Raw genomic sequence first — 23,908 nt, 5'->3', positions numbered from 1 at the left:
TGTATTCTAGTACTGAGCAGTACTTTTCCAGTGCAAATTTCTATTATACATTCTTACAAGGGCTTTTCCAGACAGGATGTTAATGCACAACAAGCCAGGGTGTGAATATATAGCATGCTGGCTTGCCACACAATAACATCCCGTATGCACACAGCTACAGTACACTAAAAGTTCCATTGTCAGAGTGCATTATGGAATTTTTAGTTCACCGTAGCAGTGCCCACACAGGACGTTACTGCATGGCAAGTTGGTGCACTGTAGATTCGCACGATGGCTTGCCACGCACTAACATCCTGAGTACATAAGCCCTAACATCGGGTGATATTCATACCTGTGCAGAGGCCCAGCACAAGGCATATGCACCACTTAAACCCTGAGAACACCAGACTTCAAGGGCTCAAAGGTGAATTTCATCCTCAATACACAGATCTAAATTTGCACTTATATAGGGATAGATGTGGCTCATCAACATGAGCTTACAGCAGCAGTCCCAACAATATTGGAGCAATATGGCCTAGTGTATAGAACACAGGACTTGGATTCAAGATTCTCTGATTCTATTTCCGTCTCTTCCACTGACCTACTGGGTAACCTTATGTAAGTCACTTTACCTCTCTTTGCCTCAGTTTCCCATCTGGAAACTGGATATACTAATCCGGACCTCCTTTGTAAAGTACTTTGAGATCTAATGAGAAGTGCTATTTAAGAATATATAAGGTGGTAGAATTATTATATGGGACTTACTCGTGTAAGTGGTCATTGGTATGAGTAAGGGTTGCACAATGTAGTCCAAGGTAAAGGGAAATAGTTCTCCCATATGTACTATTTGGCAAATTAATAATGTTTACAAATCAGATTTTTTTGTCCGTATTACAACTGGTCCAAATGTTCTGAATTCTGAAATTTTGATGAAAAGCTTTGTTGACATTCTGAATTTAGATGAAACTTACTACCTTATAATAACTGCTTCAGAGGAAGAAGTGTCTCTTAGTATGGGTTTGTACTGTGAGTAGTAGAATGGGGCCCAGTCTCAACGGGGGCCTTTAGGAGCTGCTATAAATACAAATAAATTAAAATATAGGGAAAATTTTTACTAAACTTTTGCAAATCATTCTTCCCATTTTATGACCAGCTCCAATAAATATCATAGTTTTATACAAAATAAGTGACATATCTTATTACCTGCGATATTAATAGTTACTAGCTGGGGTGTTAGATCACAGTTTTGTCTAGTCTAAGTATTTAACATCCAATTATCAAGCCCCTAATTTAAAACTAAAGATTTTCGTAACTGCATTATCTACAGAATGTTTAAAAATGCATATATTTACCTGCCATCATCGCTACCATGCTGGCTTTGTAGACATTGGTAAGTGATCCAAGCTCTCCTGTTGCCAAGATTGTTTTCATGTGAGCATCTCCACAGGCCTGACGAAACTGACGGATCTCTTCATAGAGGCCTACAGGAAAGTCATTTTAAAACTATAAAAGCTGGTCAAGAAACATTCTGAAGTATGGTGTTTATTTCCACTTCTGGGTGAATGCAAACAGGTCTAAGAACTAGTTATAAAGCTAAATGTTAAAGGTTCATTGAATCACATTGCTGTGTAGGTAGTTAGCACTGCTATACAGTTTCAAATTCATTTTAATAGCTGTTAACTTCATTTCATTCAAAACCAAGAAAATATTCAAATATGTTTGGCATATGAGAACAAGTCAGCAGTATAAACAGGACAAAGACTTAAAAATCTCACTGACTAGCCCTAAATATACCAATAAAACATTATCAATACTTCTAAAGTCTCTCCTGTTTGCTTGTTAATAGCTTTCCTGCACATTCATTGTGTCATTTTTCTCCTTCTCGCTCCAGCCTTCTGATGCTCTCGGCCTTGTCATCAACTTTCTGGAATGTCTTCTACTTTCTGGAATGTGTTTTTCAGCCTGTCCCACTCTGTCTTGTCTTCCACCCCTCTTCTACCCCACCATTTCTAATTCTGCCCTTAGATGACATACACAGTTCCCAATGGAGTTGCATACACGCATCCAAGGGCAGAATTTGGCCCTTATCCTTATCCATAATTGATAAGATGAGCTGGTTAGAATTCAGGAAGGAGATCTTGTGTGAACCTGTAGCTATGAAACAAACAAACCAAAAAAACTCTTTTGAATCTGAAACGATTGTCATAGCCACAGGAACACCACACCCCCAAGTGCCCTTCCCTTGCAACTTGGCAGACTGTTATTTCAGTATGGACTAGAATAAATTTGAAAACATTAAGAGACTTCTAATTGATATTGTTTTAAAAAATGATTAAACCCCTTTGACCTGATCAGATAATGAGGGGTGAGTGTGGAAGCACTGGGAAATCCACCATATTTTGGTGGAGACTGAAGTATTCTAAAATAACAAAGGATGGGAAATAGCCACTAGATAAATCCAAACATGTATATTAATACACAGTGATGCTTTTCTAGTAAAATATAACTACAGACATTTTGAAAAAGAGCAGATACCCCAACATTAGCGACCTGGAGAAATCAAGTATGGGAAGCCCTTTCGGTGGAAACAATGACAGACAGCTTTATATCAGAATCAAGTAGTTTTTATAATATAGTGTTCCCATTTTTGGAATTTTAACCAAATAAAGATACAGATAAAAGGATGACCAACCAAACTGGGTCCTTTAAAGGTAACAAATTCAGATTATGAGTAAGATTTGTTAATACATGAATGGAAATCAATGTATATTAATAAATGATAAAATAAAGTTAAAATATATTTAAATACATCTTTGCTGTGCAATGACCATGATAATTGTGGACACTACAGAGCAAAGGCATGTTTAGTGATAAACTAGCAATCTTCTCTCCACCCCCAAGAGACTGTCCAAACCATTCAGTGGACTTATCAAACTGCTTCACTGCTGGTCCTCCACTCCACCTGCTGTGCTTCTGCATTCTATTGATGTCAGGATGTAGCTGCTATGTTTGATAGCACTGCAGTGTTCCGCTGTGACATACTATGCATATTAGCAGACACCTGGCTAATGCACTTAGTGAGTCCCTTTATAGACACCTGGCTTACCTCACATCTCACTCTGTACCCAAAGTGTGAATTAATCAGTGCTACCATACAGTCGAACATGTATTATTGATACTCCAGAAGCCTCCTAGATCAAATCAACACTCAGAAAGGAAACACAAAGAACCTGTGTTATTTGCTTGAGTAGAGGATTTGATAAGTGATAATATGACTGGTTGATGCTCATATTAGATCATAATACAGTCTCTTTTTGTAGAGTGACTATTTCCTGAAGCCTTTAGAAAACCAAGGAAAGCAGCTTTCATGTTCTACTAGTTTCAGTAGCAATAAGAAAAGATTCAAGTTTTCTCTAGTTCTAAGACATGCTGCCAAAAATTTCAAAACAAATTAATAGAATGTAAATTTAGGTTGGATGCCATGAAAGAAAATGATCTTGTTCTCTGAAGATAGTGCTGTAGTTATAGTATTATCCCCCCCACACACACACTTTTGATATGTGCTTCTATATGAAATTAGTGCAGGAATGAGTTAACTGCCTCACTAGCCAATGGGATGTGTGGCACCCAATGAAGAGGAATAACTGAGGCTCCTCAGCCATCAGTATCTTTTCTGCCACATTCTTCAAAGTAATGGTGAAAATGGATATGTACTTTTCCCCCCTGACTCTAGCAGTAGGGACACAATAACGTCTGTAATAATTACCATATATTCAGAGAACAATTGTTACAGATAATATCTTGTTTTTATATGGTGCCTTTGATCCTAAAATATCCTAACACACTTTTCAGTTTTACAGCACCTGGGGGGAAGGTACCCTACTGGCACAAGTCATATTGCAATATAGTAAAGAGAGAGGAAGTTTTGATCACGGATGTTGGGACAAGCCCCCAACCCTATAAAAAAGGCTTCAGTATTCACACAGAGCAGACAGGAGGCCATTTTAGGGTTGCATCCAAATTACTTGCACAAGCTTCATGATACTCAAGTTGCATGCTTCCTAAAGAAACCGGGCTGAGTAGATCATACCGGACCTGAACTCATGATTTCCTGGAGTCCTGGCTTTGTATGTGGTAGGGTTTGCTGCCAAAAATGTGTGTCTGTTGTTCAGCTCCACCAGTCCCATCACTGGGAAAGAGCATACAGGATGCTAGCAGCCCCTGGTATTTTAACCACTATGTTGTTCAGATTTCCTGAAGAGGGCTAGATGACAAAGTGGTTAAAATGCCAGTGACTGCCTCATGCCTTGTCTACACTAATGCTCCTTTTGCTACAACTGGTGGCACTGAACCAATTAGTAGTAATGGTGGAAAACTTCTTATGTCAAAAATGACTAGTGTAGAAACAGCCTTCTTGTTTCAGATGTGAAACTTAGACCATGACACTACTCCACTATCATTGGAAAGGCTGTGAGAGAGCCAACTTCTGGCTGTTGTAAAAAAAAAAAAAAAAAAAACACCCAACAAATCCTCAACACTCCAGGGAAAATTGTTAATAGTAGCAAACACAGAGCAACATCTGTATTAAAAGTTGTCACTTTCAACTCAGCAAAGACTCAAAGGGGAGAAAGAGAATCATAGCCTGTCTTTTAGCCTTTAGATTTGGGTAAGATCCTCAGCTGATATGTAAATCAGCATAGCCCCATTGACTGTTGTAAATTGGTACCACTAAAGTCAACAGAACTGTGTCCGTTGACACTAGCTGAGGAGCTGACTGAGGTACAGTCTGTGCTGATGGGGATGCAGAGTGGCATGAGGCAACAGCAGCTTTGTTAAAAGACCAAGCCCCTCAGTGACTCTGCTCAATCTTAAAATTTTCCATGGCCTGCCAAAGAATTTTAGTGGATTTGTGGCCCTCTATTATCTTAAAGTTGCCCAACCTGTTTTAAGGAATTTCTCCTTTTCTGGTTTGACCTTCACTCGCTCTTTTGTTGGTTGGTTGGTTTTTTAATCTTCCTTTCCTTTCTCTTCTCATAGTTCTCTCCCCTCCGTTTCCATTCCTCACCCATCTTCTTGCAATGAGAATCAGAAACAAGGTCCCCCACCAAATCCAGGCAAGTTTTGGGAGGTGAGCAGGTAGTGAAGTGATTTTGTGGATGTCACTCTCCAAATATAGGTCTGTCAATAGCCCCGTTAACAATGCAACTTCCTGTTACCAAAGTCCAGTGGGCCAATGGAGATGGAGACAAATTTTGAAGTGGCCTTTTGAAAAAGTGACAGATCCTTCAATTCCTTAGTGGCATCCGAGAAGGAAGCCTTACTGGAACCAGTATTGGGGAGGGATTTGGTATACAGTTCCCCTATGGAGTTCGGCCTTCAGAAAGACATTGGTGCTTCAACTATAATAGAGCAGCTGATGGTGAGCTCATAATTACCTAGAAGGGATTGGCGGAGATTGAGCAGCATGATCATGGCATCTCAGCAGGCTTTGGGACCATAGTGCCCAATCCCACACACCTATTGATGTCAATAGAGAGATTCCCAATTAACTTCAATGGGCCATGGATCAAGCCCATATTTTTTGACACATGGCCTATACTGTTGTATAGTGTTCCATTTCCATTTCTGCAGCCTATTGCTCTCCCAAACAAAAATGTCATTTGCCTTTCATTCATAATATGCCAGTGGAAAAAATCAGATAGTTAAATACACAATACTTTCAGAAAAGTACTACTGTACTAAATCTGCTCTTTAACAATTTTTTAACGTGCACCATTAGAAAGCATGTTAAAATTGTTAAAAAGCAGATTTAGATTATTATATTTCAAGTGCAATAAATATATTCAACAATATGTAAGAATAGCTTTAAAGTAACTCTCAGTATAATTGGATGTTCACTAAAATACTTAATATAACATTGTCCAGCAACTTTTTAAACAAAGTCACAAAAAACTTAGAAAATGCAGTTTTCATCTATCAAGGTGACTCCAATTAGCCCACAGTCTAGGGGGAAAAAAGCTGAAAAAATACATAAAAACAGAAAGATCTAGTTTGCAAAATAAAAAACTTAATATAAACCACACATATTTTTGTCAAGAACACCTGAAATTTTGAAGAATCACAGCATGAGAAAACAACCATAAAAATACACTGGGGCTACAAGTATATGCAAAGGTTCTGTCATTATTATAAAGCACATGAGCAAAACAGTTGTGGTTTATGAAGTCACTGGAACAAAGATGTATTTACTGCCCTCGCCACCACTTTTCAATTTTATATAACACATGGGTCCTGCTTGGAAAGACTTCCTTAGCCCTTTCTCTGGCTTCCTCAAATAAATTGTAGAATGCAAAAAGATTTATCATTTCTAGACATTAGATATAGCCAGAGTTTGGGCTATATTATAAATCATATATATGTCTGTAGAATGTTAATCCTATATACTGAACATCAGCCTTACAACAAAATTTCCCCTCATCCACTAGAGTTGCTTTCCTTGATGGGCGAGTTAAATATCAGGGTTTTTTTTCCCCGTTAATGTCATCGTCAGTGTTGTAAGGGTGGGTGAGTAAATTTTGTTCCTTGGATAGTTCTCTTTTCATGACAAATATGATAGGCTACAGTACACACAGATGTACATTCCTACATAAACTCTCAGAAATCTATCAGTGATAAACTCAGTGACCCCCTTGTGGAAATAAATCACAACTATTTATTTAAAAAAAAAAAAAACTGCTTTCAAGTTTGCCACAACACTTTCTGTGGATAAAAGAAATGAATAAAATGAAAAGTCAAAATCTGATTTGTCTATTTTTAATCTACTCCACCCACCCTGTCACATCTGAGTGCTCCTCCCCAGTTACTTCTGTTCATACGTAACTGTCTGTCACCACATGCAGAAAAAGCGGATACAGTTCAAGTTAAAACATCCACACCACAGTTGCAGTGGTGCCGGTTCATCCTGTTTCATGGGGCAAAGCCTAAGACCTGCAACTTCCAATTAACTTCAATAGGAGTTAATTCATTTTAAGGCCAGGAGGGACCATAGCGATCACCTAGTCTGACCTCCTGCACAACACAGGTCACAGTTTCACACAGTAATTTCTGCACTGTGCCCAATAACTTGTGATTGAGTGCCAGATCCTCCTAGCAAAGGAAGCCCACCGCTGAGGTGCTGCTGGGCATGCTCCACCTGGAAGTCAGGTGTAAAAGCCTGCAGAGCTGCTCAGTCAGGGCTGACTGCCGAGGAGGGACACTTGGCAGCGGCTCCAGCGCAGGAGCCGTTACAGCCCTTACCTATGGGAGCTGAAGAGCCAGAAACCTGGACCAGAGGCTTGCCGCTATCGGAACCCCAGGGAGTGTCTGGTGCTGAGGAGCCTGGAGACCCCGATACCATATGGACCACTGCTGCAGGAGAGCCAGTAGGAAGTGACCCAGAGAGGGCGAGGGAGTGGTACCTCCCACCCTTATGAGGTCAGCGTGTTTCAGTAGGATTCCCCGCTGACCCCGTGGTGGACCGTTCTGCCGCTGGCAGGGCCCTGGGTTGGGGCATGGTGGAGTCGGGTGGGCCCAGGGCCCCCTACCAGGGGCCGCCACTCCCTTGTGATGGTCCCCAGGCACCAGCCACTAGGCCCCCTGTTTTGCCTCCAAAGGTGGCAGTATTGACTCTGGCCGCTAGGCCACGCTACCCCACTAGGGGAGGGGGAATTAGGTGGACTCTGGCCATTGGACCACACTGTCCTATGGGCACATTGAATGGACTCTGGATGCTAGGCTGCACTACCCCATTAGGGAAAGCGGTATTAGGCGGGCTCTGGCCATTAGGCTGCACTGCCCTAGGGGCACATTGAATGGACTCTGGCCACTAGGCCGCATTACCCCACTCGGGAACAGGCAGTAGACTGACCCTGGCCATTGGGCCACACTGTGCTGACTACTGGGGGGGGCGGGTTAGAAAACAGACGTAGGCATAGAGAGGTGGGGTTACCTCCCGCCCCCCTGACTTAAGGGGTCGACGAGGTACAAAGCCCACCACAGTCCCTCTATTGTTTCTTCTTTGACATCCCTTTTCATAATCATGTACAATATACTTTAAGTTCTATTTTCTGATGATTACATGGGGTAACTCAGTGACCCCTGTTCTAAGAAGTTTGTGTCTAAAGCCTGCCTATGCTGTGACCTCTGAAGCACGGTAACTGGAGGCATGTTCAGAAACAGCTATTCAGCACTATTCTGCACATTAAGCAGAACAATTCTTGACAAATTTTTCAGACACCAATTGTCGCTACTCTAGGGCAGATTGGTGTTCTCTTGTGGATAGGGCTCTCTTGCAGTCAACTGGGTTAGCTGGAACTGTGCTCAAGACTAGTCCTCACTCCCGTTCCTGGATATGCAGTGATAATATGCTTTGTAACTCTGATTGTGAACAAAAGTACAGCTATGAGAAAGTGATAGGGCTGGATGGAATATCTGAACTGTATGGGAACAGTGTCATTGTCAGATGTCTGTCTGAACACTAAAGAAGGAAAAAATACAAATATTGCATTTGTTTATAACATGGCCACCACTGAGCAGCAATGGCCACTTCAAGTCTGCTGTCGGGGTGCAAACCCTGCTCAAGCAATAAAGTGGAGATAGTCACGCAGAGGCACCCGTTTCATATGTGGTTCTCTCCTTGCCCATACAAAAAAAAGGGGGGGAATGGGGGAGGAAATCGCAAACGCTCTCTATTTTATATCAAGTCTTGCAATATTTGATGTTTCCCTTACAGTCCCAGCTCCCAGAGACAAGCGATTATACAAGAACTTTAGTTTTCAGTTACAAAGTTTATAGCTCTCACGGGTTGTGGAGAAAAGTTTGTGAGCCAAGTGAACCCTAAAAACTCTAAAGCAAGAAGGCAAATCAAAAGAACTATTTTTTTTGTTTTTGGGGGGAGGAGGGGTGGTTTTAAATCTCATGATTTTTGCACACTTGGGTTTGGCAATACTCTCTGTCCAGCTATCCATAGGCTTAGAGATCCCTGTGTGGGCAAGTGGAGGTGCTGTGCCTTTTTTCCCCCCTCTTTGGCATTCAGCTGATCTTAATACCGTCCGAGTTTGTATACTCCCACTGCAATGTGGAGCTCCCTTGGGAGGATTGTTGGTGGGTCAGGGAGCCTTTGGCTGTGGCTGAAAGGAGTAGAGGAAATCAAACTCAGAGCAAATGTGGAGACAAAGGGGCCTGTTGTGCAGATGGCTCTGGCCTCCAGTAGAATTTAGAGGATGGGGAAATCTGAGTTGAACCTTTTCTTTGCTCCTTAGGTGGATGGGACAAACCCTGCCTCGATGACAGAACTATCTATTGGAAACACCATGAGGGAACTTTTTGAATATCCCCCTCACTGATCCCAGTCAGTGGGTTTTTCCACAGAAGGGCACAACCTGCACTTTTAAAAATTAATTTGTTCATATCTGATAACTAATTAGCCACTTTTTAAAAATTTAAACATTTTGATTTTTGCAGCTCTCAAGAATGTTTAATAGTGGAACTATATAAGTCGCCTTATCATTTAATTATTTGGATCCACATTAGGATCCTACACAAAAAACTATTATTCAGAATTTGGTCAGATAGTAAAAAAAATAAAGGGAGGGGATTAATGCTATTGATATTTTGCATAGTGTAACCCCATTAAAATGCTAAAATGCTAAATATGTTTATGAGAAGATTATTTATGAATAGTTCCATTTGTATACACCCTATAAAAAGTACTAGAAGACTGTGCCTCCACTAATGTCTCTATTACTACTTCATATTGTGTCTACACTAAGCAGTTTCTGAACCATGCAGGAAAGGTGCTACAGAATCACATTTGAACCCAACTAGTGCGCACACTGTTCCAACTAGAAGTCTAGCACATCTAATCTTTGTAGTCTGGTCACTCAAAGGGTATGTCTACACTCATAAAATGCTTTGTTTTAGAAAATGTGTTAACACGCACATTTTAACTAGCATGATGCTAAACACAATTTGGAGCCTACTGTAAACATGCACTTTTGTGTTTAAAAAAATGTGTTAGCTGATTATGGGAGGGGGACATATGATTAACCACAATCAATTAATATATTTTTTAAAAACCCACACAATGGTACTAGTCTATTCTAGAAGATAAGTCATGTTTAAGTAAGTTAAAATGGTGCTAGCTCATTTTCTAATGTGATATATTTCCACAGTGCAGAAAAGGCCTAAACTGGCTTCTAAAATGGTTTCACATACCACTGTTCAAATTGTACCAAACTCTTTTCAAAACCAGTTTAGCTTCGTAATAACATGGATAGGGCATAAGTATCTCCCATGTCACTGAATTAGACTAATTTTTGCAACACAAAAATCAACACAACGAATTAGCTTTAAAACAGCATTTGAATGATAATGATTATTTATATCTCCATTTAGGTCCTTAGAACAAATATATTGTGGACAGCAGCTGTTTGAGCTTTCTGCTTACTTCCCAGTCAGTATCTTTCAATCTTTTACTGGGGGTGTGACCTTTAGTGGAGGAAAAGAGGATCATCTACTTACCATGGCAATTTCACTCCTGTTATTATTATTTATTATTTGTGTTCTGGTAGCACCTAAGAGCCCCAATCATGGACCAGGACTCCATTGTCCTAGGCACTCTACAAACACAGAACAAAAGGACTGTCTATGCCCCAAAGAGCTAACAATCTAAGTAAGATAGTTCAACCTTTGTTGGCAATGATGGCTTTCGTGATACAGATGTCAGTCCACACTGATCTGGACTGAGATCACCAACTTATTTACTGCATCTGAAATCAAAATAGCCGTTTTGAAAGACAGCCAAGCTGATGCCAGCGACCTGGGTTGCTGCATATATTTGAGTACAAGCTGGTGTAAGTGAAGAATATTGTGAAAAAGGTCAAGATACATGAACAAGCTAGCACTAGGATAACACTCATGAAGATACAAATATTGGCATGTTGCAACTGATGAAATTTTAGTCCAATGCTAATTGTTAATTGAAGGAAGACAGATCAGAAAATATGGTATGTCACTATGATGATTACATTTCCTTAACTAAACTCAGTTATCATATGTTCCTTTCTGAAGTGTTCTCAGTGAAGGCCATTAGTGCTTGTTTACCTTTACATGGAGATTAGTTATAGGACCATTGTCAGCACTTAAGGCAAACCATTCACGGTACATTAAGGGAGAACCAATTAGAGTGAAACCATCTCCAGTATTATTACACGAACTAATTAGAGAGTGAGAGAGAGAGAGAACACCAGTAACAATATGAACTGTAAATTTGTACTCTCAACTTCGAAGAAAAGCAATTAGAAGACACATCCATTTTTGTCAAGATCCAAAACACACATTTTAACGACATAGCATCTACACTGACAACCCGTTTGGGTATTTTTTAACCATTCTGTTTGTGGGTAATTAGACCATCAGCATTCACTTTTCTGCGGTCTCATTTGAACTAAGCAGAAGTTGGGAAATTATTTTTCAAATATCTCTTTATATAAACACTTTCAAGACTAAATCTAAAAGTCAGGATTTTCCAAAGTGAGCAAGTGATTCTTGCTGTCTAAGGCTTGGTCTACACTATGTGTTTAGGTCGACTTTAGCAGCGTTTTAATTCGACTTAAGCCTGGACACGTTCACACGACGAAGCCCTTTCTTTCGACTTAAAGGGCCCTTTAAACCGGTTTCTTTACTCCACCTCCGATGAGGGGATTAGCGATAAAATCGGCCTTAGGGGGTCGGAATTGGGGTAGTGTGGACGGAATTCGACGTTATCGGCCTCCGGGAGCTATCCCACAGTGCTTCATTGTGACCGCTCTGGACAGCACTCTCAACTCAGATGCACTGGCCAGGTAGACAGGAAAAGCCCCGCGAACGTTTGAATTTCATTTCCTGTTTGCTCAGCGTGGAAAGCACAGGTGACCACGCAGAGCTCATCAGCACAGGTAACCGTGATGGAGTCCCAGGATCGCAAAAGAGCTCCAGCATGGACAGAACGGGAGGTATGGGATCTGCTCGTCATATGGGGAGATGAATCAGTGCTAGCTGAACTCCGAAGCAATAAACGAAATGGCAAAATATTAGAAAAGGTCTCCAAGGCCATGAAGGACAGAGGCCATAACAGGGCCGCGTGAAAAATCACAGCAGTGCCGCGTGAAAATTAAGGAGCTACGGCAAGCCTACCACAAAGCCAGAGAAGCAAACGGAAGGTCCGGGGCAGAGCCGCCACTTCTACGCGGAGCTGCATGCCATTCTAGGGGGTGCAGCCACCACTACCCCAACCGTGTGCTATGACTCCCTCACTGGAGAAACACACAGGGAAGCGGGTTCGGGGTACGAGGAAGATGAGGATGGAGATAATGTAGATAGCTCACAGCAGCAAGGAAGCGGAGAAACCGGTTTCCCCAACAGCCAGGATATGTTTATCACCCTGGACCTGGAACCAGTAACCCCCGAACTCCCCCAAGGCGTGCTCCCAGACCCTGAGGGCACACAGGGGACCTCTGGTGAGTGTACCTTTGTAAATATGACACATGGTTTAAAAGCAAGCGTGTTTAATGATTAATTTGCCCTGGCAATCGCGGCCAGTACAGCTACTGGAAAAGTCTGTTAACGTGTATGGGGATGGAGCGGAAATCCTCCAGGGACATCTCCAGAAAACTCTCCTGGATGTACTCCCAAAGCCTTTGCAAAAGGTTTCTGGGGAGGGCTGCCTTATCCCGTCCGCCATGGTAGGACACTTTACCACGCCAGGCCAGTAGCACGTAGTCTGGAATCATTCCATAACAAAGCATGGCAGCGTATGGTCCCGGTGTTTGCTGGCATGCAGACAACATCCATTCCTTATCGCTCTTTGTTATCAGGAGAGTGATATCATTCACGGTCACCTGGTTGAAATGGGGCGATTTTATTAAGGGGATATTCAGAGGTGCCCGTTCCTGCTCTGCTGAACAGAAATATTCCCCGCTGTTAGCCACGCAGTGGGGGGGAGTGGTGAAGTGATCATCCCAGAGAATTGGGTGTGGGGGGGAGGGGAGTTAGTTGGGTTTGTGCTGCATGTTAACCCTGAAACCGCAGCCCCTCCTTTTACATTGCAAACCCATTTCAAATGGCCAACCCAACGGGTGCTTGGTATGGGAAATGAGAGTGCTACTGTTTGAAACCATTCCCACATGTTAAGAAGGTTAAAAAAGCCAAAAGACTGTGTCTTACCATGGCTGCCTCCAAGATGAAATCTGTGGCCTGGCACTGCGTGAGTGATCTCTCAAACCAAACCGGCAGGCCCTCAATATAAGAGGAAAAATGCGACCTTGTAACGAAAGCACATGTGCTGTGTAATGTGAACAGCAAAATTTAACGTGAAAGAGTGTACCCATTGTTCTCTAAAATGTGTCTTTTTTAACCACCTCTCCTGTCTCCTCCACCAGCTGCAAATGTTTCTCCTTCACAGAGGCTAGTGAAGATTAGAAAGAGAAAAAGGAGGACGCGGGATGACATGTTCACAGAGCTCCAGATGTCCTCCCACGCTGACAGAGCACAGCAGAATGCGTGGAGGCAGTCAATGACTGATTACAGAAAAGCACAATATGAACGAGAGGAGAGGTGGCGTGCTGAATCGCGGGATGAACAGAGCAAGTTGCGGGCTGAAGATGATAGGTGGCGTCAGCTTGCAGACAGAAGGCAAGAGTCGATGCTCCGGCTGCTGGAGCATCAAACTGATATGCTCCAGCGTATGGTTGAGCTGCAGGAAAGGCAGCAGGAGCAGAGACCGCCGCTACAGCCCCTGTGTAACCAACAGCCCTCCTCCCCAAGTTCCATAGCCCTCTCACCCAGACGCCCAAGAACACGGTGGGGGGGCCTCCGGCCACCCAGTCACTCCACCCCAGATGATTGCCCTAGCATCAGAAGGCTGGCCTTCAATAAGAGTTAAAGTTTTAAACTGCAGTGTGTCCTTTTCCTTCCCTCCTCTCCCACCCATCCTGGGCTACCTTGGCAATTATCCCCCTAGTTGTATGATGAATTAATAAAGAATGCACGAATGTGAAGTAAAAATGACTTTATTGCCTCTGCAAGTGGTGCTCGAAGGGGGGAGGGGAGGGGAGGGTGGGGTGGTTGGTTTACAGGGAAGTAGAGTGAACCGGGTGGGGGGGGGGCGGAGGGTTCATCAAGGAGAAACAAACAGAAGTTTCACACCGTAGCCTGGCCACTCACAAAACTTGTTTTCAAAGCTTCTCTGATGCGCACCACGCCCTGCTGTGCTCCTCTAACCGCCCTGGTGTCTGGCTGCGCGTAATCAGCGGCCAGGCGATTTGCCTCAACCTCCCACCCCGCCATAAATGTCTCCCCCTTACTCTCACAGATATTGTGGAGTGCACAGCAAGCAGCAATAACAATGGGGATATTCTTTTCGCTAAGGTCTAAGCGAGTCAGTAAGCTGCGCCAGCGCGCTTTTAAACGTCCAAATGCACATTCCACCACCATTCGGCACTTGCTCAGCCTGTAGTTGAACGGGTCCTGACTCCTGTCCAGGCTGCCTGTGTACGGCTTCATGAGCCATGGCATTAAGGGGTAGGCTGGGTCCCCAAGGATCACGATAGGCATTTCAACATCCCCAACAGTTATTTTCTGGTCCGGGAAGAAAGTCCCTTCCTCCAGCTTTCGAAACAGAGCAGAGTGCCTGAAGACACGAGCATCATGTACCTTTCCCGGCCATCCCACGTTGATGTTGGTGAAACGTCCCTTGTGATCCACCGGGGCTTGCAGCAGCATTGAAAAGTACCCCTTGCGGTTTATGTACTCGGTGGCTTGGTGCTCTGGTGCCAAGATAGGGATATGGGTTCCGTCTATCGCCCCACCACAGTTTGGGAATCCCATTGCAGCAAAGCCATCCACTATGGCCTGCACGTTTCCCAGAGTCACTACCCTTGATATCACCAGGTCTTTCATTGCCCTGGCAACTTGGATCACAGCAGCCCCCACAGTAGATTTGCCCACTCCAAATTGATTCCCGACTGACCGGTAGCTGTCTGGCATTGCAAGCTTCCACAGGGCTATCGCCACTCGCTTCTCAACTGTGAGGGCTGCTCTCATCCTGGTATTCTGGCGCTTCAGGGCAGGGGAAAGCAAGTCACAAAGTTCCATGAAAGTGCCCTTACGCATGCGAAAGTTTCGCAGCCACTGGGAATCGTCCCACACCTGCAGCACGATGCGGTCCCACCAGTCTGTGCTTGTTTCCCGGGCCCAGAATCGGCGTTCCACGGCATGAACGTGCCCCAAGAACACCATGATTTCCACATTGCTGGGGCCTGTGCCTTGTGAGAGGTCTATGTCCATGTCAATTTCCTCATCACTCTCGTCGCCGCGCTGCAATCGCCTCCTTGGCTGGTCCTGGTTTTGCTTTGACATGTCCTGGCTCTGCATATACTCCAGGACAATGCGCGTGGTGTTCATAGTGCTCATAATTGCCGCGGTGATCTGAGCGGGCTCCATGATCCCAGTGCTAGCTATGGCGCCTGGTCTGAAAAAAGGCGCGAAACTAGTATCTAACGGACCAGGGGAAGGAGGGAGGGAGGGGCGAGTGACGACATGGCGTACAGGTACAGGGAATTAAAATCAACAAAGGTGGCTGTGCATCAGGGAGAAACACAAACAACTGTCACACAGAATGCCCCCCCCCAAAGATTGAACTCAAAACCCTGGGTTTAGCAGGCCGTTGATTTCACGGCGGGAGGGGGAAGCTAATGAATACAGAACAAATCTATTTTTTACATCTTAAGACGACGGTGCAGCATGACTGATAGCCCTCGGCATCTTCTGGGTGCTTGGCAGAAAATACTGGGCGCTTGGCAGTTAGTGTACTAAGACTGATAGCCACTGCAGTATGACGACGATGGATACCAGTAGTAATATACTATCTACTGCCAAAAGGCAAGGGGCTGCTGCTGTGTAGCAATGTAGCCCCACGTCTGCCAACCCCACGTCTGCCAGCACCCAGATCGCCCTTGGCCTCTTCTGGGTGCTTAGCAGAAAATACTGGGCGCTTGGCAGAAAATAGCATACTACGACTGATAGCCATCATTGTCAAGACAGTTCAATAGGACTGAGCATGTCTGCCCAGGTGCCCATGATTGACAGCCACTGCAGTACGATGACGACGGATACCAGTCGTAATAAACCATCTACTGCCAAAAGGCAAAAGGCAAGGGCTGGTGCAATGCAGCCCTACGGCTGCCAGCCCCACGGCTGCCAGCACCCAGATCGCCGATGAAGGCTACCAGTCATGCTGCACCGTCTACCGCCAAAAGGCAGTTAGCTGCTGCTGCTGTGTAGCAATGCAGTCCCACGTCTGCCGGCACCCAGATGACATATGGTGACGGTGAGCTGAGCTGAGCGGGCTCCATGCTTGCCGTGGTATGTTGTCTGCACAGGTAACCCAGGTAAAAAGGCGCGAATCTATTGTCTGCCGTTGCTCTGACGGAGGGGGAGGGGCCTGATGACATGTACGCAGAACCCCCACGACACTATTTTGCATCATTCGGGCATTGGGATCTCAACCCAGAATTCCAATGGGCGGCGGAGACTGCGGGAACTGTGGGATAGCTACCCATAGTGCAATGCTCCAGAAGTCGACGCTAGCCTCGGTACTGTGGACGCGGTCCGCCGACTAGAGCACTTAGAGCATTTTATGTGGGGACACACACAATCAGCTGTATACAACCGATTTCTATAAAACCAGCTTCTATAAATTCGACCTAATTTCGTAGTGTAGACATACCCTAACATGACATCCCTTAAAGTAGCCTGAATTTTCAGAAAGTGATAAAAACGCCCACCATCTGAAAATCAGGCTCTTTCAGGGTCCCTTGGTTCAGCACCCAAAAAACAGAGGTACCCAAATCACTAGTCATTTCTGAAAATCTTGGCCCACAGTGGGCAACCAAAAGTCAAATTCTGCCATCACCGACATGGGCAGAGGATAAAAGTTGGCTCTTTAGCTTTAGCAAGTGCTTACCTTCCCACTGGCCAGTCAGCACAAGGGTTCTGTTAATTACAATGTCGATCTCTCTGGCACCATCTTCCACTGCTATCCTAATCTCTTCTAATCGGTTTTTCAGTGAAGTCTGTGCAGCTGGAAACCCAGTTGCCACTATGAAGAATGGGAAAAATAAAGTTGTGAAGTAAGCAAAGACTTTTATATAAATATTTGTTATTAAGGCAGATTGGGGGCATAAAAAGTTAAGGTTTTTTTTCTTTTTTTCCCCTGAAAGGGAAGTTACTCTAGAGCGCCAGTAAAAGACTCAAAGGCACCTAGAAGGCACCTAATTCATCCCCCACCTCATTTACAAGAACATTAATTCTTCCCTTGAGTTCCTTAATCAGTGCTTTGCTCAGTTTTAAATGTCTCCTGCAAATTGATTTCCCCCACTTTCCTTACAGCTATTTCCAGTTCAGCCTGGCTAATACATATAAGTCCATTGCCTTCAATAGAATTCTGCCTGCATACACAAGCTCTGAATTTGTCCTAATGTGTGAAATCATCTTCGATGTGTATGTTCTTCAGTCCTCCCAAATTCTTGTAAAAGGTATTTGAAAATAAGTGCAACTAATATGGGCAAGTAATAGTCACGATATAGGTAAAGTTGAATGCAATCATACCCTATTCAACAGTCATTTGAATTTTTGTACTTAAACAATATAAAGATAACTTGGAAAGGAAAAAAATTATCCTTGTTCCACTCCCTCCCCCCTCTCCCCTTCTGATGCATAAAGAGAATCTGGAAAAGTTCTCTTTCCCCCTTGCAAACACAAACATGTTTTTGTGGTGTTTTTTCAATCCTAAATTCCACATTGTCTCTCTTCTGTGGTGCCTGAAGAACTAGTGAAATGATGACATCACAAAGAGTCGAGACGAAGGTATTTTTACAGGGATGGACTCTTGCACCTGCACAGAGCCTTGCTGACTTCAATGGGGTGGAAGGATCCACCTGCATGCAACCTAAAAGCTGAGCTATTAAGCAAGGAAGGGTTTTGATTTGTTGATGTTAACAGCTATTCAGCTTTAATGACTAATTCCCCTTGGGAGAAAAAATGTCTGTGTAAAGATTCATTATCCCTACCCCTTCAGTTCAGGTATGAGATCAACATACATACCTCGAAGACCCCCCCAGGAGATCCTCCTCCAGCAAAACTTAGACTTGACAACTAAAAACTTGACATTCCAGATACTTTTTAGTGAAAAACAAGGAGGATCCTCCTCCCCCACCCCCCCGGCAAAAAAACAACCAACCAAAAAACAACCACCACCTTTTCAGGTATTCTTCACCCATTCCATAAAAGCAAAAAGGGCACAAGCCCACCGGGAAAATAATCTTTTAAATAATACTTGTAAAGAAGAGAAACTTACCTGAAGCTACTGGTATGTTACAACCAGCAGCCTTGAGTGCTTTAACAGCATCAGCTACTCTAGCTGGATACACGCAGACAGCTGCTGTAGTAATACCTGCAAAAAGTTACAATCCACTGTTTCACCTGTATATTTCTATGTAATGTCTTCTAGTCCACACTATGGCCTTGTGTGCACTAGATTTTTTTTTTTTTAAATCTCCTACTCTTGCACAACCACCAACTGCTCTCCGCTGGCTGTAGCAAGCATGAGAGTTTTACTGGCAGCAGGGCTCAGGTGGCCACTGATAGAGCTGCCACCATGTCCGTTAGCCCTGCCCTGAGAACACTAAGGCTGCATCAATAGTAGCTCAATCGCAGACACAGTTTAAGGCTGGAGTTCTTTATACGCCAGTTTCAGACCAGTTTGCTCTGGGATTTATGATGTAAGAAACTATGCTATCAGAGTATTGTACCTAGGGGCCTATAGCGCAGTTTGACTAGCATGGAATACCGTTTGTGTTAGCACAGTTTCACTGTGTTTCTATTTCAAATTTTATTCTCACAGTCTAAGGAACTTGGACTGATATTTAATAGTTTTTTTTTTAAATGTATAAAGGATTAGAAAGAATTCATAAATCAGAGTTTAAAAAGGGATTGGGTCTTTCTTATTTAATGACTATGGCTAACAATCCAGGGCCTGATTCACCACTATGTTACTCTAGTTTTACACCACACACCTCTGTTGAAAACAATGAGGTTATGTCTGTGTAAAACTTACTATTGCAATTCGTCAATCAGGCTCCAAGTGTTTATACAATATTGGTGGGTTTGATTTTTGTTTGAATGTTGTAGTTCAAACAAAGCACCAAAATCATGTGGCATTTTAAAACAGTCTCCTGCATCTGACACATCAGTGATATTAATACTTATGAGAAGTTACGTTGTGCAGTGCTGAATATTGTATGAAAATATGCCATTTTACGGCTATCATTTAATAGAAACTCTGTAGGGCCACATCAATGCCTTAACAATTCCATTCCAATCAGTATTGGGTGTAACATTTAGACTTATATTGAGGGCCCAGTTCTGCAAGATACTTTGGAAATGCCTATGCCACAGCAGGGAGGTGCGATTCCCAGTGCAGGTAGACAGACTTGTGCTAGCTCTGCTCAACCTAGTGTGCTAAAAAGAGTAGCATGGAAGTTGCTGCAAGGGTGGTGGCTCAGCTAGCTGCCTAAGCTTGGGCCCAAGGAGTCAGGTGGACTTGGACTTGGGCAGCTAGCCTGAGCCACTGCCCGGGCAGTAATGTCCACACTACTATTTTTAACGCACTATCTCTACTCGAGCTAGAGCAAGTCTGTCTACCCACACTGGGAATCATGTCTCCCAGCTGCAGTGTAGACACACCCTTACGGTCAAATCCTGACCCCAATGAAGTCCCTATTAGTAAACAGAACTAGTTGCTATTTTGATCCCTTTCTTAGTTACTGACATAACTGGGTGGCAAAGACAATTCTGAGTAGAGATTAAAAAGCCAAATTTTTCAACACACAGCACGTGTCTGTATCTAATTGTCTGCACAAAGGCAAAGAGCCAGATCCTGGAGCTACACAGAAAAACCTCAGCCAGGATTATGACCCAAAATATTTACAGATACTTAAAAAAAGCCCAAAGATTTATTGGGGGTATCATGTGCATTTAATGCAAATAGAGTTAGTGGCACCTTACCATCCAGTTATTAAAAGAGAGGTGGGGTTTTTTTTTTAAATATATTTCATAGTTTTATTCTCTTAATGGTTTCCATGTCAAATACTGTAGTGTATTCTATAAGTGCCCTGTGACGTTACAGCCTGTATGATTTTATAAAAATAAGCTAATGAGTGAATATAATGTAACTGGAATATGCTTCATGCAAAAGGTCTCTTGTAAGGTATCATTACAAAGCTTATTGTCTACTGAGTGTGGTCATCCTATTTGTATAAAGGTATCACTCTTGTATCTGAAACTAGAAATATGAAATATAACTCTGAGGGCCTATTGTAATTATGCAAAGTGTGGGCCATTAATAGTGGTTTGGAATCTTAATGGCTTCCATCAACCAGGACAATTGACTGGATGGCTCTGTTTGCAGGCAAGCCTTCCTGTGAGTCAGACTGGGGGGAATGAAGGCTTGGGGTCTTACAGTGACATGTGATCATGTCACATGAACTGGAATCCATCTTTAACCTGGTGCTTTTCCAGGGGGTGGAAACCCAGAGAGAGACAAAGGATTCCCGCCTTATGCAAAAGATATATAAAGGGGTGGAACAGAACAAAGGAAAAAGGAGCCATCATGAAGAATCCCCTAGCTACCACCTGAGCTGGAACAAGAGCTGTACCAGGGGAAAGAATTGTGCCCAGGCCTGGAAGGTGTCCAGCCTGAGGAAAAAAAACTTACTGAAGCATCTCTGAGGGTGAGATGATCTGTATTCAGTTTGATTAGACATAGATTTGCGCATTTTATTTTGCTTGGTGACTTACTTTGTTCTGTCTGTCACTACTTGGAACCACTTAAATTCTACCTTCTGTATTTAATAAAATCACTTTTTACTTATTAATTAACCCAGAGTATGTATTAATACCTGGGGGAGCAAACAACCGTGCATCTCTCTCTATCAGTGTTCTAGAGGGCGAACAATTTATAAGTTTACCCTGCATAAGCTTTATACAGGGTAAAACGAATTTATTTGGGTTTACACCCCACTGGGAGTTGGGCATCTGAGTGCTAAAGACAAGCACACTTCTGTTAGCCTCTTTCAGGTAAACCTGCAGCTTTGGGGCACATAATTCAGACCCTGGGTCTTTGTTGGAGCAGACGGGAGTGTCTGGCTCAGCAAGACAGGGTGCTGGGGTCCCGAGCTGGCAGGGAAAGCAGGGCTAGAAGTAGTCTTGGCACATTGGGTGGCAGCTCCCAAGGGGGTTTCTGTGATCCAACCCGTCACATGCCCCTATTGCAATCTCGATCTGGGATCTGTAAATTAAGGTGAGGCTTTTTCCTGCACATCTTACATCATAACTAGGGATAAAGATTTTGCAATCACAACTTATATTACCATTTCTTTGAATGAGACTGCCTAGGATCCAGTTCAGTCTTCCAGGGCTGTTTAGCTGTGCAATACTAGCTCTAACATCAGTAATGTTCAGGCAGTAGAAGTTGAAAAAGAAGACGTCAAGTTTATGTTCTGTCCATAACCAGTTTTATAAAGCCAAAGCTTGCAAGTAATGTAACCAAAACCATCATACCTTTATCATGCATATTCATAGCTCTCAAAAGATCCTCTCTGATTGGATGTTTGGCTTTGTAACAAAGCCTGTGAATGTTTGAAGGGGTGTCATCACCTGAGAGGGTGGTGAGGTCTATGCAGGTGACAGCTCTCAGTAGCCAAGCAGCCTTTATTAGGGAAAAAAGTAATACACAAAAAAATGGATTAAATTTTTAAATGTGGCCCAACCCAGATGATTTAGGAGACTAAAACCATCTCAAAAGTGAGTCACTTAGGCACCTAAGTTTCACTGACAATCAATGGTGCTTTTGAAAATGTTACCCAATGTCTAAAAATCAGCTATTATATAGTCAAAGGACCAAGTTCCGATTTATGGCACATGGATCAAAGGCTGAATAATGAGCAGGAATCCTGGCATATTATTCCACCAGGATCCTAAAACAATGATGCTTGTATCTGGGCAACCCACTGGAGGAAGGATGCAACCTTTCCCAAGCAGAGTTGTCCACGTTCCTGTAACATGCTAAGTCTGCCTCATGCAGAGCTAGTCTGCATAGAAAGCATACACTCTTCAGCAGGCGCATGAATTGTAAGTGCAAGTCACCTGAACGCACACAAGTCAGGAATATGCATGCTGCCATTACATTTTACAACCCTAATCTGTGCATATGCATCAGGGTCAGGGCCGGCTCCAGGCATCAGCTTCTCAAGCAGGTGCTTGGGGCGGCGGCTCCGGAGAGGGGCGGCACTTCCAGGTATTCGGCGGCAATTTGGCGGACGGTCCCTCACTCCGCCTGGGAGCGAAGGACCTCCCGCCAAATTGCCGCCGCAGATCGCGATTGCAGCTTTTTGTTTGTTTGTTTGTTTGTTTGTTTTGTTTTGGCTGCTTGGGGCGGCCAAAACCCTGGAGCCGGCCCTGATCAGGGTGAAATCCTGGTTCCACTGAAATAAATGGACATTTTGCCAGTTACTTCAATGGAGCCAGGATTTCACTCTAGGTGTCTTACATATGTTTTAATATTTGGGTCCAAAACTCTAGGTGTCTCAGTTTAACTGTCTGTAAAATGGGAACAATAATATTTACCCATCTTCCTGCAAAAAGAGTTGAGAGAACTGACTAACATTGCTAAAGCATTTCAGTATCCTTGGACGAAAGATGCTACAGAACTTCAAAAATTATTTTTAACTGTGATTGGTTTTGGTTTTTTTTTTTTTACACTTCAGAAAGTTAGCTTTTTACATCAACTAGGTTTTTTTATAACCTGGTTTAAATTAAAACAAAAATTGTTTTCCAAAAAGAAGGGAATATTTAATCAGCTGCTAAGAAAGGGATTCTAGTCTCATCCCTTAGGAAATGAGTTGTGAAGACAGATGTAGTAAACTGCTTCCAAGAAATGGTGTGAACTTTATTTGTTTTAAAATAGGATTTTGGCTTTATATATATATATATATATTTATATCATACACACACACACACACACACACACACACACACACACTTGGATATGGACTTGAGCCACAAAGTTTGGATGTGGAATATTATCTACATCTGAACTTTCCCCAAAGTTCAGGGTTTTAAAAGTTAAGGATCACATTCAGGCCCATCTCTGTTAGGCAGCACATGGATATTCTGCTACATCTGCACTTGGGTAGATGAAAAAAGATGTTTATGAAAACAACCCTTTGGTGTTCTTTAAAGAAAAACTGAATTATTTAGCTCAACGGTCATGTTACTACATAAATACAGAGCTGAAAGGTACCAGGGGCAACAATGCCTCTGTCCTGCAGACACATTAAGGGGGACATCAACACCAGAGTAAATCACCACCCCAGGTGATTATATCTATGCAATCCAAGGAGCTGATTCTTCACTTCATTGCACCTTATGTGAATATGTGGTAATTTACAGCAAATCATAATGCTCCTCATAGATTTTAAGGCCAGAAGGGACCATCCTGATCATCTAGTCTGACCTCCTGCACATTGCAGACCACAGAACCTCACCCAGCCACTCCTATAATAGACCCATAACCTCTGTCTGAGTTACTGAAGTCCTCAAATCATGATTGAAAGACTTCACGTTATGGAGAATCCATTTACACTAGTTTAAACCCTGCAAGTGACCCGTACACCATGCTGCAGAAGAAGACAAAAAATCCCATGGTCCCTGCCAAACTGACCCAAGGGGAAATTCCTTCCCGACCCCAAATATGGTGATCAGTTAGATCCTGAGCATGTGGGCAAGACCCACT

The 23,908-nt window shown here is 43.2% G+C and overlaps 1 protein-coding gene across 1 annotated transcript in view; it reads right to left on the bottom strand.

The window, feature by feature from the left end:
- The window catches only part of DERA (deoxyribose-phosphate aldolase), a 97,286-nt gene that overhangs the window by 41,050 nt on the left and 32,328 nt on the right, over nucleotides 1-23,908 (bottom strand). Inside the window, exons 3-6 of the mRNA XM_026652288.2 lie at nucleotides 21,676-21,823; nucleotides 18,413-18,508; nucleotides 17,021-17,155; nucleotides 1,332-1,460 (exon numbers count right to left, since the gene is read on the bottom strand). Of these exons, the coding sequence (XP_026508073.1) occupies nucleotides 1,332-1,460; nucleotides 17,021-17,155; nucleotides 18,413-18,508; nucleotides 21,676-21,823 (508 nt within the window). The remainder of the gene's footprint in view (nucleotides 1-1,331; nucleotides 1,461-17,020; nucleotides 17,156-18,412; nucleotides 18,509-21,675; nucleotides 21,824-23,908) is intronic.

Source organism: Terrapene carolina, unplaced genomic scaffold (genome assembly GCF_002925995.2).
Source record: "Terrapene carolina triunguis isolate 2854851 unplaced genomic scaffold, T_m_triunguis-2.0 Scaffold112, whole genome shotgun sequence".
Classification (NCBI taxonomy): domain Eukaryota; kingdom Metazoa; phylum Chordata; order Testudines; family Emydidae; genus Terrapene; species Terrapene triunguis.
Note: the sequence above shows the minus strand (reverse complement) of the source record. Positions and strands in the feature narration are given on the sequence as shown.